This window comes from Penicillium verhagenii (genome assembly GCF_028828195.1).
Source record: "Penicillium verhagenii strain IBT 33310 chromosome Unknown utg000005l_segment0_segment0, whole genome shotgun sequence".
NCBI lineage: Eukaryota > Fungi > Ascomycota > Eurotiomycetes > Eurotiales > Aspergillaceae > Penicillium > Penicillium verhagenii.
Window position 1 is genome coordinate 528,893 of NW_026643169.1, and position 13,748 is coordinate 542,640.

At 49.3% G+C, this 13,748-nt stretch overlaps 6 protein-coding genes across 6 annotated transcripts; 5 read left to right on the forward strand and 1 right to left on the reverse strand.

Annotated features, from left to right (window-relative positions):
• Nucleotides 1-767: 767 nt before the first annotated feature.
• Nucleotides 768-1,972, forward strand: N7466_003769 (BTB/POZ domain-containing protein; the record flags this gene model as incomplete). The annotated part of the gene is made up of 4 exons (XM_057163166.1): nucleotides 768-943; nucleotides 1,066-1,464; nucleotides 1,571-1,844; nucleotides 1,919-1,972. The coding sequence occupies 4 exons, from the start codon at nucleotides 768-770 to the stop codon at nucleotides 1,970-1,972; spliced, it is 903 nt and encodes a 300-aa protein (XP_057021847.1).
• A 393-nt stretch (nucleotides 1,973-2,365) lies between these two features.
• Nucleotides 2,366-3,985, reverse strand: csn12 (the record flags this gene model as incomplete). The annotated part of the gene is made up of 6 exons (XM_057163167.1): nucleotides 2,366-2,452; nucleotides 2,505-2,925; nucleotides 2,979-3,040; nucleotides 3,094-3,246; nucleotides 3,296-3,368; nucleotides 3,420-3,985. 6 exons carry the CDS (start codon nucleotides 3,983-3,985, stop codon nucleotides 2,366-2,368), a joined length of 1,362 nt encoding a protein of 453 aa, XP_057021848.1.
• A 379-nt stretch (nucleotides 3,986-4,364) lies between these two features.
• Nucleotides 4,365-5,379, forward strand: N7466_003771 (60S ribosomal protein eL20; the record flags this gene model as incomplete). Its single annotated transcript, XM_057163168.1, has 4 exons — nucleotides 4,365-4,368; nucleotides 4,737-4,921; nucleotides 4,991-5,167; nucleotides 5,224-5,379. 4 exons carry the CDS (start codon nucleotides 4,365-4,367, stop codon nucleotides 5,377-5,379), a joined length of 522 nt encoding a protein of 173 aa, XP_057021849.1.
• Nucleotides 5,380-6,257: 878 nt separating this feature from the next.
• N7466_003772 (cytochrome b5 reductase family protein) lies at nucleotides 6,258-7,427 on the forward strand (the record flags this gene model as incomplete). The annotated part of the gene is made up of 4 exons (XM_057163169.1): nucleotides 6,258-6,302; nucleotides 6,357-6,660; nucleotides 6,720-6,797; nucleotides 6,859-7,427. The coding sequence occupies 4 exons, from the start codon at nucleotides 6,258-6,260 to the stop codon at nucleotides 7,425-7,427; spliced, it is 996 nt and encodes a 331-aa protein (XP_057021850.1).
• An 850-nt stretch (nucleotides 7,428-8,277) lies between these two features.
• N7466_003773 (uncharacterized protein) lies at nucleotides 8,278-9,691 on the forward strand (the record flags this gene model as incomplete). Its single annotated transcript, XM_057163170.1, has 3 exons — nucleotides 8,278-8,355; nucleotides 8,794-9,159; nucleotides 9,233-9,691. 3 exons carry the CDS (start codon nucleotides 8,278-8,280, stop codon nucleotides 9,689-9,691), a joined length of 903 nt encoding a protein of 300 aa, XP_057021851.1.
• Nucleotides 9,692-10,364: 673 nt separating this feature from the next.
• Nucleotides 10,365-13,323, forward strand: N7466_003774 (urease Ure; the record flags this gene model as incomplete). The annotated part of the gene is made up of 6 exons (XM_057163171.1): nucleotides 10,365-10,382; nucleotides 10,444-10,530; nucleotides 10,614-10,640; nucleotides 10,782-11,159; nucleotides 11,252-13,168; nucleotides 13,243-13,323. 6 exons carry the CDS (start codon nucleotides 10,365-10,367, stop codon nucleotides 13,321-13,323), a joined length of 2,508 nt encoding a protein of 835 aa, XP_057021852.1.
• Nucleotides 13,324-13,748: the final 425 nt, after the last annotated feature.

Here is a 13,748-nt window from a genome sequence, read left to right on the forward strand (position 1 = left end):
CTCCGAATCTCATCGAGCCCCTGAGCGTGCTGGTTGGATGCATCATATCTGGTGAGTCAAATTTTGCTAAATACAGTTCAGAATTCATAACCTTTACCACTGGTACAAAAAACAACTTTTGGAAGGTACCATGTACTAATAATATATGGCACTTGAAAAGTATGGAAAACGACCTTCAAAGCTCCTATACGTGGTTCCGAGTTTTAACTCCCGAGCGCATGGGTACAAATTCCTTCCACTCATACCAGCCCAGTTTATCAGGACCTTTTATCACTTCTCCATCCAGTCTTGGCAGGGGAACATTTGAACAAGAATCGACTTATCCAAATGCACTAATTTCCGCCTCCCCACTTTCAACGCTAGAGAAAGTCTTCATTGGCCCTCATGTCCCCGTGACCACGCGCCCATTTGGCGACTCTCCACAACCCCCTTTACGCGTTTGAACCCCGTCATGACGCGTCGGAACGTCTTGAAAGCTCCCATTCGGGTAATATTGGCCCTGTCAAACTGGTATTTAACTCACAGCTTCTCCGTCCATTTCCTGTCATGTATATTTGTGACCAAGCCCGGGTTTACACGTTTGCCCAGGGGAATAACCCGGGCTAATCTTGATACTTGGGTATAAATAGGAGTCTGTCGCCCCTTAGAATTTTCGTCTCTGAATCGATTTGAGTCTCTCTGTTCGAACCTACTATATCTATACCACCTGTTCGATTACGTTACTGCTGCTGTGTCCCATTAGAATCAAATTTTATCCGCAGTGCACTATGCTCTCCAAAAGAAATCCTCCCCAGACCCCGTCTGATGCTTTCACTCGTTATCGAGCGACGAAGGCGTCAATGAGCAGACCCAAACGGAATGTCAAAGATAGTTCCAGTTCGAGCAGCTCCAGGCGCATAGAGATAGACCCGAGACGAAGACCGGCGTGTCCACCAGATATATCGTAAGTGCTCTTTTCCTTTTACCATCCAGATATTTTCAGAGCCAGCAGGAACCCATCCGTCTGGAGCCCAAGACAGTCAATATCAATACCAGATCTCAATACTAACATGTCAATTGAACCAGTTCCCCATCGCCCCCATCCACTCCCATCGTCCTCCTCCACGTCGGCCCAGAGAATCGCCTTTTCGCAGCGCACGAAGCCATCCTCTCCGCATCGCCCTTCTTCGCCCAGCGCTGCCAGTCGCAAACCCCCTCCCCGCCCTCCCGCTCACACCCGCACATCCAATCCCCAGGCAAAAGAATCAATCTCCCAGACGAACAGCCCGAAGTAATCTCCTGCATCCTCGAGTACCTCTACAAAGGCGACTATTACCCCAAACTGCGCCACAATGCGCGACGCAGAACCTGGGAGCTAGAGGAGGGAGAAGAAGACGACGGTAAAGACGACGAGAGAACAAGCCCAGGCGCAACGCTCTTCCACACCGGAGCTGGGGAGGTGATTTTGCGCGATACAGCTATATAGTAAGTCCACCTCTCTTCAGATGCATCATATATAGTAATATAGTAGGGGTTTTCACCAACTCAACCACCCCCCCCCCCAACTTCAACTGACGTCTATTCTACCTAGCTGCGCGGCCGAGAAATTCAATATCCCCGCTCTTCAAAGGCTCGCACTTCGCAAACAGGGCCTGCATACCGGTATCACGGTGAATACCATTCTTGCGAGTGCGCGATACGCGTATGCGAATACGCCGGATACGGAGTCGAAGCTGCGGGCGCATTATCTTGCGCTGATTATTCGGTGTCGCGGGACGTTCAAGCGGAGTGGGACGATGCAGATGGAGATGGAACGGGGTGGTAAATTGTTTTTCGACTTGTTTGTCGCTATGTGTAACCATATGGTATGTTTTCCTGCTTCGTGACTATGCCTTCGGGTCTTTTCCGGTGTTTTGAATGTGTGGCTAACAGATTTCAGGATGATGTGTTTCCGGCTTTGTCGGTTTGTAGTTCTGTTGCGGCAAGGGAGTAATCGGGTTTGGTTGTTCAGGCTTTGTGGATATATTGGTTGGGTTTGACAGGTATTTGCTATAGGGACAACTCTGGTTGCTTGTGGGCTGGAGTGTGATTTGCTGGTATATTTGTTGCTATTGCTGTTGCTGCTGTTGTTGATCTTTTTTTCTTCTTTTTTTCGCAGTCGATGTGGTGATTCATTCCTATACCCATGTACAATTTATTAATGCAGTTCCGATGAAAAGGCAAATTGAAAGTGATCATATGTTTGGTCCTATTGAAGGTCTTATTCATATCTCATAAGAAAAGCTTGGTTCCTGACCAATTAAACTCCGGTGGTCCTGCTCAATCGGATTTGTAAAGCCTCTCAGAGGTTCCGGGGCCGTGGTATTATGTATGGATTTTGTAGGACTTAAACACCTGTCCCGGGGAAGGCAGCATTGTTCTTGCTCAAAACGACAAACCCTCGCTCTCGGGCAATGTAACCCTTCATGAGACCCTATTATTTTTGTTAGTTACCATTGCCCATTATAACATGCGCTGACACGAACCTTATAGATAAGATTGGAGAGTAGGCACTCCACCTCATCGATATCAACCCGAGTACGTGCCGTTGCGTGTGCCCCAATGCGCAATGCAGCTGCAAATTCAACGGTGGGTACCCGGGTGCGGCGAATAGGTGGCTGCCCATCTTGAGACTCCGAGAAGCCGCCAGCAATGAAGACCTTTCGGAAAAGGTTGCGAAGGGCAATATCACGGCCTCGCTCTAGAGGTAGATAGATTCGTCTCTTCACGAATTCCTCTTCGCCTGCAGCCATGGCTTTATCAAAGCCAACAAGATCACCTTTGCGAATGCAGTTCGACAGAGGGCGGAAGAACAACTCGAGTTGCGGGAAAGGAGCGAGTAGTTGTCGACTGGGGAGAGTATGGGTCGTTACCAAATGGCATGGGATCAAATACATGAGAATTAACCTGTAACAAGTCAGTGAGTTGAGACCAAACAATATCATCAACATAAAACATACTCGCGGTTCTTAAGCGCCTGTGGGTGGCACATCCTCCAAGCAGTGGACAGATGTATTTCAGCCTGCGAGAAGTTAATCGACTGAATGCGTCTTGTTGCAGAAGCACTTGACAAACCTCGGTGTAGTTTTCATCCAAAAAGTGAATAACACCAATGTAGTATTCAAATGTAACGATATGAGATTTCGGGAATGACTCCAGTGGTGGTAGTTCATGCGACTGAGCTTTGATCGCGCGAAGCAAGTTCTTCGAGAGGCCAACCGAGTTGATCTAGATCGAGTTAGAGGACACCCAAATATTCCGCGACATATGCACAAACCTTGAAGTAGGTCTTGAAAAGTAGACTGGTAATGTTGTAGATTCCCCACTTGCGGGAATCTTCGATGGGAGCACTGTGTCTGATTAGCTATTGAGCCCATTTGCTACTGGTCGCGAGGACTCACCGATCAGTCAAACACAAGGTAAACATGCGGTTGATAACTCGAGCTCCATCTTCCAAGAAGGCATTCTTCTCGACATCGCCAGCTCCATCATCCAAAACTTCAAACCCGGTCGAACTTTGGGAGGCCGCTTCGTTGTCGGCCTTGATCGCAAAGGTGCGCAAGAATTTCCCAATCGTATACATACACGGCAATGTCCAAGCAGGGAGGACGTTGTCAGTGTATCCTTTATTCAGTGCCAAAGCCAATGCTTTCCAAGCTTTGAATATGGCTGCTGCGCTAGCCTCGGGATGACCATCTTCACACTTCAATACCTCTCCCAGTGCTTCCCAGTATGCAGCAAAGATTGAGACCCAAGCGCTTTGCTCAGGTTTGTACACTTTCAACCCCTTTCCGTGAAACAAGGACGAGGCGAGATCTTTTGTGAGGTAAGCGGCATTGGTGAAATCGTAAAAGGAGCTCAAGCGATGTGGGCTAGTTGTAGTCGCGATCGGAGTAAATACCGCTGCGAGGCCAGGACCGGATCCTTGGGTGTAGGCAGTTCGAAATTCAGCCGCAATGGTGCTCATGGCGATGTTGGACTCCTGCGTAATTGTTCGATTGTGGGAGTTAGAGAGAAGCGGTAGGGACCTAAGAAGTCCGATGGATGAGCTTCACTGCACTATCACACTAGCGCGCGTTCCAAGCAAACGTGGGGCGTTATCGGATGTGGCTGTGCTATCGGTGTGGCGGAAGGAGCAGCCACCGTCCCTTCCTAAACGGGGCTAGTGCAAACCCGATGTGATCCACTCGCTTAACCGAAGGGCGATAGCCCTAAGCACAATGCAACACACTTCCTGATTTCCTCTTCCCCGGCACACTAACGACTCAACCACCACAGCGACAATCACAGTCAGTACACCCCCATATTCACCTCCGACGAAGTCATTGCTAACCTTTCGTTTCCAGATGGGTAAGTTTCACTTTTTTTTTCGAATTTCCAGCGTTCTCCTCAAGACGGTTACGGTGTGTGCGATCGGTCGAACGATATATCAGGCGGGAACGACAATCCTTTCAACAATGACACAAGGGTCTCGATTCAACAAGGAAACAACATTCAATGCAACGGAGATGATCATTATGGAGGAATTTATATGCTGGGGTCGACTTGAATTCAACAAAAACCGCTGAAGTAACAATCTTGAAATTTCTACCACGACTTATCTCCCTCTCTTCGCCGAGGGATGACCGACAACAACCATCGCAAATCGCCACACCGTTCCGAGGAGAATCGCTGAGCGCAAATAATTCCAGGAGTCATGACTGACCGATTCACCACAGGGCGTCTTACTGAGTACCAGGTTATCGGGCGTCACCTGCCCACCGAGGCGAACCCCACGCCCAAGCTGTACCGTATGCGCATTTTTGCGCCCAACACCGTTGTCGCTAAGTCTCGGTTCTGGTACTTCTTGGCTCAGCTCCGCAAGCTGAAGAAGTCCAACGGTGAGATCGTCAGCTTGAACGTGGTATGTATAGAGTTTTTTTTTTTCTCTTTCACTTGGATCCAGGGAACAATTGCTGATTCCCTCATTTAGATCGCTGAGAAGCGTCCCCTCAAGGTCAAGAACTTCGGTATCTGGCTCCGCTACGACTCGCGCTCCGGTACCCACAACATGTACAAGGAGTTCCGCGAGATGAGCCGCACCGACGCCGTCGATGCCCTCTACCAGGACATGGCTGCTCGTCACCGTGCCCGTTTCGGTTCCATCCACGTACGTTTCGAATCAATCCCCGCGATCTCCCGGAATCTCTTCTAACAACCCCACAGGTCCTCAAGGTCGTTGAGATCACCGACAACGACAGCATCCGCCGTCCCTACATCAAGCAGCTCCTCGGCAAGAACGTCGCCTTCCCCTTGCCCCACCGCTCCGCCAACCCCGGCAAGAAGCTGTTCGCCTACTCTCGCCCTTCTACCTTTGCTTAAATGTGATGTTTCTGGGTTTTGGGATGGAGTGTGGATGAATAACTGCGTTATGGCCATAGCAAGCATGAAAGATATTGGCCGCGCGGCTACGGCCTGTTTGTACCCAGTGATGGTGGGATGTCTCTACTCCCGTATAGTGGCATCTGGGGTTAAATTTCAAAAAATATCGGGTTCACGTTTTGCATCTGTTCTTTGTAGACCATTCTGCATTTGATCTTAGATCTTCCGCTGAACAATCTACAATAAAATAGATAAGAGATATTTCGGCCACGGCTATGGAGACATAGCAGATACCTTCGGCTGTTATTTGATGAAAAGGTTCCACTTCGTATAACAGTAATTGGGGAATCCAATAAAAGTACCCTCGAATTCACGTGGTCCGTGCTGTCCGTTCTATTCTAAATATGGTGAGACGCGCTACAATTCTAGATTCGCTCTTGACTTGAAATAGCCAGAACGAATTCGGCATTGGCATAGGTAAAAAGGGACGGCCCTGTCGGGGGGCGTTACAATGATTCCGCCGGGGGTTTTTGGTGTGCCTGAGCCCGATCCCGACCCTCCGAACCAAACAAAACCGTAACGGCCTACATCTACGGACTAGGGCCCTTCATTCTGAATACAACAAAGTTAAAAGACCCACGATTTCTCAGAAAAAAACCGGGGACCTTGTTATCCACCCCTGGACGGTTACGCAATATGGCGAATATCATATATCCGTCAAGTCTCAGGATTGCAGGACCTTAATTGCGTCATGCGTTGAGGAGCCGAGCAACCCTTGTCCGCTTTCCGTATCCGATTTCTTCCCTCTTTTAACCCTCTCTTTCTACACGCTCCCTACCCTTCCATAACCCTCGATATCACCTCAATTTGTCTGCAAAATGTTTGCTCGCCAGGCTTTCCGCTGTGCGCAGCCCCTGAAGCAGGTTTGTCTTCACCCCATCCCTCATCATCATGCAAAGCTAACTAATTTGTTTCAGAGCATCCGCAAGTACTCCGCGGAGGCTGCTCCCAAGGCCGCTGAGGCCACCCCTCCTCCCCCTCCCCCGAAGAAGTCCAACTTGACTCCCATCTATATTGGTGTTGGTCTTGCTGGTCTCGGCGCCGGTGTTTACCGCTACACCAACTCCGCTGATGCTGAGCCCAAGGAGCGCACCAAGGTCTTCAACGGTCAGGATTGGGTGGACCTGAAGGTTGGCGCAATTGAGAATCTGAGCCACAACACCAAGAAGATTCGCTTCGAGTTTGAGGACAAGGAGGCTATTGCTGGCCTTCCCGTTGCCTGTTAGTCCCTTCCCAGTGTTTTGTCAAACAAGAGCTCCGTGCTGACTCCAATATCATAGCTGCTCTGCTCACGCGCTTCAAGCCCGAGGGCAAGGAGAAGTTCACCATTCGTCCCTACACTCCTACCAGTGATGAAGGTATGATTCCTCTTTTATCTCAAAATCCCCGTTGTTCAATTATACTGACCCCCTCTCTTAGAGGAGCCCGGCTACCTTGAGCTTGTTGTCAAGGTCTACCCCAATGGACCCATGTCCGAGCACATCCACTCCCTGGCTGTCGACCAGCGCCTGGCCTTCAAGGGCCCCATTGTCAAGTACCCTTGGGAGGCCAACAAGCACAACCACATTGCTTTGATTGCTGGTGGTACCGGTGTCACCCCGATGTACCAGCTGGCCCGCCAGATCTTCAAGAACCCTGATGACCGCACCAAGGTGACCCTGGTCTTTGGTAACGTCAAGGAGGAGGATATCTTGCTGAAGAAGGAACTAGAGGAGCTGGAGAACACGTACCCCCAGCGCTTCCGCGCCTTCTACGTCCTGGATCAGCCCCCCAAGGAGTGGGCTGGCGGTAAGGGCTTCATCTCCAAGGAGTTGTTGAAGACTGTTCTGCCCGAACCCAAGGAGGAGAACATTAAGCTCTTCGTCTGTGGCCCACCTGGCTTGTACAAGGCTATCTCCGGTACCAAGGTCAGCCCCCAGGACCAAGGCGAGCTTGCTGGTATCCTGAAGGAGCTTGGCTACAGCAAGGAGCAGGTGTTCAAGTTCTAGATGACATGTAGAATTTTCAGACCGGCACATATTTAATCAGATGCGACCGTGAAGTAGGTTAATGTGTGTCCTTGGTTTTCAGCGTTGTTCTCAATGCGGCATCTTCATATTTACAGTATGTATGCTATTTTGTCTGCATAGAATTTTTGGGTTTAAACGTGGAAATTTATTTTTTTAAGAAAAAATTCAAGAAATATCCAGATGTCATCTTAATATTTCTATGAGTTCTAGCACTTCAAACAGAGTCCGAATAAGCATCAAAGGACTAGGGTTGGTTCACATTGCGACCTTGGCGCCCCGGAGTTCAATGTTTAACGGGCATTGCCCACGATCGCATATGGAGGGGTAGACAGGCCACGGGTACCGAAATATATCATTGACACCTGGGCAGGTACATGCCCCCAACGCCCAACTTTGAAAGTCCAGATGTCTCCTAATGGTTGTTCCAAACTTGAAGATAAAAAAAAAAAACATGATAGAAGCTTTGCATCCAAAGACTAAATATCTATTTTTTTATTTTTGAAGAATTTCGGAATAGAAGTGAATAGTAAAAATCCAATGAGAATACTATACATCACAAGCCCAAGGGTTACCGCATGACCGGGTGAGGCGACACCAGATTGAGCCCCGAGCGCCCATGAAAAAGGCCCCCTAAGCCTAAAGCAGCGAGTAACCGAGCATGCCGGGGGCTTATGGGGTTCAAATGTTTTTTTCGCTGTGGAAGTTCCCTCAAGTGTTTGGGCTATTTAGTTGTCTCCCCCCACCCCTTGACCCCCCTATTCCTACAGGCTTCCCACCCCCCAAATTTTCTTCCTTTCTCCCCCCATCACCATCAACCACACACATCACCATGGCTCCTACCGATTCCAAGGCCGACCCGGCAATTGTCGAAGTTAATGTCGATGAGCTTCGCAATTCTAAAGATGCGGTATGTTCTAATTTTGTTTTTCGATTTTCTATTTGCAAAAATTTCCACCAAGTTCTCCCTGGGTTTATTTTTTTTTTGTTATGTTCCGGTGCATCCACTTCGCGTCGCTTCCTACGCGTCGGAGCTCAACGCGAGTTTTTGAGCTACATTATTGTGTCCGATCTACCTGTTCAACCACAGAAAGATCTTTCGTAATACTTTAATGTACTTAACGAAGCCTTCAGACATTCCATTCATCTCATACGTGTCGAGACTCCCAAGAGTCATGACATCATGCGCATGTTATTATGCTCTTCAGAGCTTGAAGATATTGTCCTTGTTTTACTCTTGCATCGCATATTTCTATGTTATGCCTACGCGATGTCTTTTCTCTCACATGTTAACCGTGTGATTCAAATCCATGTCGTTAAATCCACATCGTACTAACAACCTTTCCAGATGCTCATGCGGTTGATGGCCCTCCAAAGTTACATTGCCGACTTGAGCAAAGCCTACTTGGAACATGCCAACAGCGTCATCAGCGGTGGCCCCGCCACCATTGACATCCCCGATGTCCCCACTGGTTTGAAGCTCGGCGAGTTTGAGCGCCCCAGCAGCCCCAGCACCAAGCTTGAGCCCACCAAGAAGCGCAAGCGTGCGCCCGCAGACCCTAACGCTCCCAAGCGTGCTCTTACTCCCTATTTCCTGTACATGCAGAGCAACCGCCCCAAGATTGCTGCCGATCTTGGTGAGACTGCCAAGCCCAAGGATGTCGCTGACGAGGGTACCCGTCGTTGGCAAGAGATGCCTGCTCCCCAGAAGGATGTAAGAAATCAAATCAAATCCCTTCAATCCAATTTGCCAGCCATTGAAAACATGTGACTAACGTTCTGCGCAGGTCTGGAAGGAGCTTTACCTCATGAACTATGAGAAGTACAAGGCTGATATGGCTGCGTACAAGGCCGGCAAATTGGCCGACGAGGATCATGAACAAGACCCTGCTGCTACCCAGCTGCAGGCTGACTTTGCCGATGCTCCCAAGGAAGCCTCTGACAACGACTCTTCATCTGATGAGGAAGAGGAGGATAAGGCGGCATCTGACTCTGACGAGTCCCGCGAATCTTCTCCCTCTCCCGTTCAGCCTCCTCCTAAGGAGAAGACCCCTCGCAGCACTAAGCGCCAACGTGTCAGTGATTCCAAGAAGGAAGTTCCCGAGTCCGCTGTCAAGCAGACTTCGCCTGTTAAGAGAAATGCTCGTCGGGGTAAGGCGGCAGAGCTCGCGGCTAAAGAGACACCCGCCGCCGCTGAAGCTAAGACTCCCAAGAGCAAGGGCAAGAAGCGCAAGAGCGATGTTTAAACATATAAGTAATTTCTTTCGCTTTTTTTTTTTTTTTTCCCATATTAAATTCGGAATGCAAAATTTTCAATTCAAATACCTACAATTTTTTTTATTTTCTTCAAATATGATATTAAAAGTCGGTAATTCGTATCTGTACTAGTGATTCGGTATTTGTTGGCTGTCAGCGTACTAAACTGATAGGGAGGAAAATTTAATTTGCGGGGCGATTTAGAAACTGTGTGTATCGTAGGTATTATAGGGCTTGTATGGAGAGTGACAGAGAGGTAAAATTTAACTCTTCAGTTTAAACTTGTATTTCCGAACCTACCAGAGTCCAGGCAATTCTAATGCTTTAGAATGACATTTAAAGATTTCTAATATTAAATTCTATTATTCATAAGAACAACAGAATGGGTCCCTTTTGTCCCTACTGGGTCCCTGACAGAAATCCATTAGCAAAACCGTGACTAAAACGGTGGAATGTAAGGATCCAATCGGCCACCGAGTTGGCTCTTATCGTCGTTATCGGAGATGACCACCACGGCATCCGACTTGAAATATACCGCGTCCCCCACATTCCCTTACTTCTCCCAAACCTTCTGGGGATTTGATATCAGGAACAGAAGATTCATTCTACTTTCCTGACCCTCTCCCTGCACGCCAAGCCAGAGGTTTGGGTTTCACCTGCGTCATGCTAGTTCCGAAGGAGGTACAACTTTGCCAAGCACCTTGAAACTGGTCCCAAGCCTTCCACTGACATCCGGCAACAGCTTGACAAGCTCACCGTCGCCAATCTTGGGTTCCTGGCCCAACGACGCCTAGCCCGCGGTGTTCGATTGAATCACGTAGAGGCATCGGTACGCTACTCTTCGACAAATCAAAAATCACCAACATACAAGGTGCTGTGCAAGGACCCGACGCTAATTTTTTTGTGCTGCAGGCCTTGATCTCATCCGTCCTGCACGAGGTACGATTTCCCCACTTTTTTTTTCCAATTCCTTCTTTCCCCGGTCATCGGAAGATACAATCCAAAATCGCAATAGCCAATCGCATTGCAGTTTTGTGAATTTAGAAACATGAGACTAATCCATATTCATGAATCTTATAGCTCATTCGCGATGGCCACTACTCCGTCGCTGATTTGATGTCCATCGGAAAGACCATGCTGGGTCGCCGTCATGTCCTTCCCTCCGTTGTTGCTACCCTCATTGAGCTCCAGGTCGAAGGAACTTTCCCTTCAGGTACCTACCTAGTTACCGTACACCACCCCATCAGTAGTGATGAGGGTGATCTCGAGCGTGCGCTGTATGGAAGTTTCCTGCCTGTTCCCGCCGCCGAGGCCTTCCTCGACCCGGATCCAAGTGACTTCTTGCCGGAGAAGATGCCAGGTGCCATGATTGCTGTTAAGAACGCGCGGGTGCATCTGAATGATGGACGGAAGCGGATCAAGTTGAAGGTCATGAGCAAAGGAGATCGACCAATTCAGGTACGTCGATGCGCAGTGGACTGCCACCTTTCCCGCTCCATTCCCGTTTTATATTTGTTTGACCCAAGGCTGATGGTTCATTAAAAAAATAGGTTGGATCGCATTACCACTTCATTGAAACGAACCCGCAATTGCACTTTGATCGCATTCGATCATATGGTTTCCGATTGGATATCGCTGCTGGAACTTCCATTCGGTTCGAGCCCGGTGATACCAAGACTGTTACTTTGGTAGAGATTGCTGGCAAAAAGGTTATTCGAGGAGGTAACTGGTTGGCGAATGGACCCATTGATTTGAGCCGCGCCGAGGAGATTGTGACAAAGTTGCAGACTGCTGGATTTGCGCATGTCCCAGAGCCGATGGCAGATAGCGCATTGATTACTGGATTCTCAATGGAACGAGAAGCCTACTCTCGCATGTTTGGTCCCACAACTGGCGACCTGGTACGTCTCGGTCTGACCAACTTGTGGGTGCAGGTGGAGAATGATTTGACTAGCCACGGTGACGAGTGTACGTTCGGTGGTGGTAAGACCGTTCGTGATGGCATGGGTCAGGCATCTGGTCGCTCGGCCTCCGAGTGTGTTGATACTGTCATCACGAATGCACTTATCGTCGATTGGACTGGTATTTACAAGGCCGATATTGGTATCAAGGATGGCCTGATTGCTGGAATTGGCAAGGCGGGTAACCCCGATATGATGGATAACGTGCACCCCAATTTGGTGGTCGGTGCCTCCACCGATGTGATCGCCGGTGAGAACAAGATTATTACTGCTGGTGGTTTCGATACGCACATTCACTTCATCTGCCCACAACAGGTGGATGAGGCTTTGGCTTCGGGAATTACCACTTTCCTGGGTGGTGGTACTGGTCCCAGTACTGGATCAAACGCCACAACTTGCACACCGGGTCCGAATCACATGCGCCAGATGATGCAGGCGTGCGACAACCTGCCCATGAACATCGGTATCACGGGCAAGGGTAATGATTGTGGACGGATCAGTCTTGAGGAGCAGATTAAGGCTGGTGCAGCCGGCCTTAAGCTGCACGAGGATTGGGGTTCTACCCCTGCCGCCATCGACAACTGTCTGTCAGTCTGCGATGACTTCGATGTGCAGTGCATGATCCATACCGACACTCTGAACGAGTCCGGATTCGTCGAACAAACGGTGGAGGCCTTCAAGGGTCGTACCATTCACACATACCACACCGAGGGTGCCGGTGGCGGTCACGCACCCGATATTATTTGTGTCGTCGAGCACCCCAACGTCCTGCCCAGTAGTACCAACCCGACCCGACCCTTCACCTTGAACACACTCGACGAGCATCTTGACATGCTGATGGTCTGCCACCATCTGTCAAAGAACATCCCCGAAGATGTCGCTTTCGCCGAGAGCCGTATCCGCGCCGAGACCATCGCCGCCGAAGATGTCCTCCACGACCTCGGCGCTATCAGCATGATGTCCTCTGACTCGCAGGCCATGGGCCGCTGTGGTGAGGTTATCCTGCGCACATGGCATACCGCGCACAAGAACAAGGAACAGCGTGGCCCTCTACCCGAAGACGCCGGTAATGGCAACGACAACTTCCGTGTCAAGCGCTACATCAGCAAGTACACCATTAACCCTGCACTGGCCCAGGGTATGGCCCATATGATCGGTAGTGTGGAGGTTGGCAAGCTTGCCGATCTGGTGATTTGGAACCCGAGCAGATTCGGTACGAAGCCCTACCAGGTTCTTAAGAGCGGCATGATCGCCGTGTCGGAGATGGGCGATGCGAACGCTTCAATCCCGACTATTGAACCCTTGGTCATGCGACCCATGTTTGGTGTCCATGTGCCTAGCACCTCTGTCATGTTCGTTTCTCAAGCTTCTATCGATGAAGGCATTGTCCAGACATACGGTCTTAAGAAACGTATTGAAGCAGTCAAGGGATGCAGAACTGTTGGAAAGAAGGATATGAAGTTTAATGACTCCATGCCCAAGATGAAGGTTGACCCGGAGAGTTATGTAAGTTGTGTTCCCAAGTTCCCTGCATCTGATCCATCCAGCAAGATAATATATACTGATATGTGGCACGATAGACTGTTGAAGCAGACAACATGCTCTGTGACGCCGAACCTGCGACCGAGCTACCCTTGACACAGGCGTACTACGTCTTCTAGATGAGGATGCGAATAGTCCGGTTCTTCTCTCTTCTTTTTGACCATTTCTTCTATACCTCCTACTTCTTCTTTCCCCCTTCTCTTTGGTCTGTTTCCGATTTCACACCCCCTCAGCATTGTCTCGGCTATATACCTCCCTCGAGCGTTTGCTGTTATAACTTACCCCAGGAGTTTGTGTTGTGTTGTGTTGCTCTGCTCCTATCTCTATTTCTGTTTCCGTCTTTGTTCATGCCTGTCATGTTGTTGTCATAGCGAAGAGTATGTACGCGGGTTGTTTATGCATAATGTAGGTAGCTTAGGGTATCTAACTTGAGCATGCTACCTTAGGTAGCTTAGCTACGAACGAAAGTGATGACTTTTCTATCTCTTCTACCTATTCCAAAGTTCCCCAAAGATATCTCATACCATACATACTAGTAGCTGTA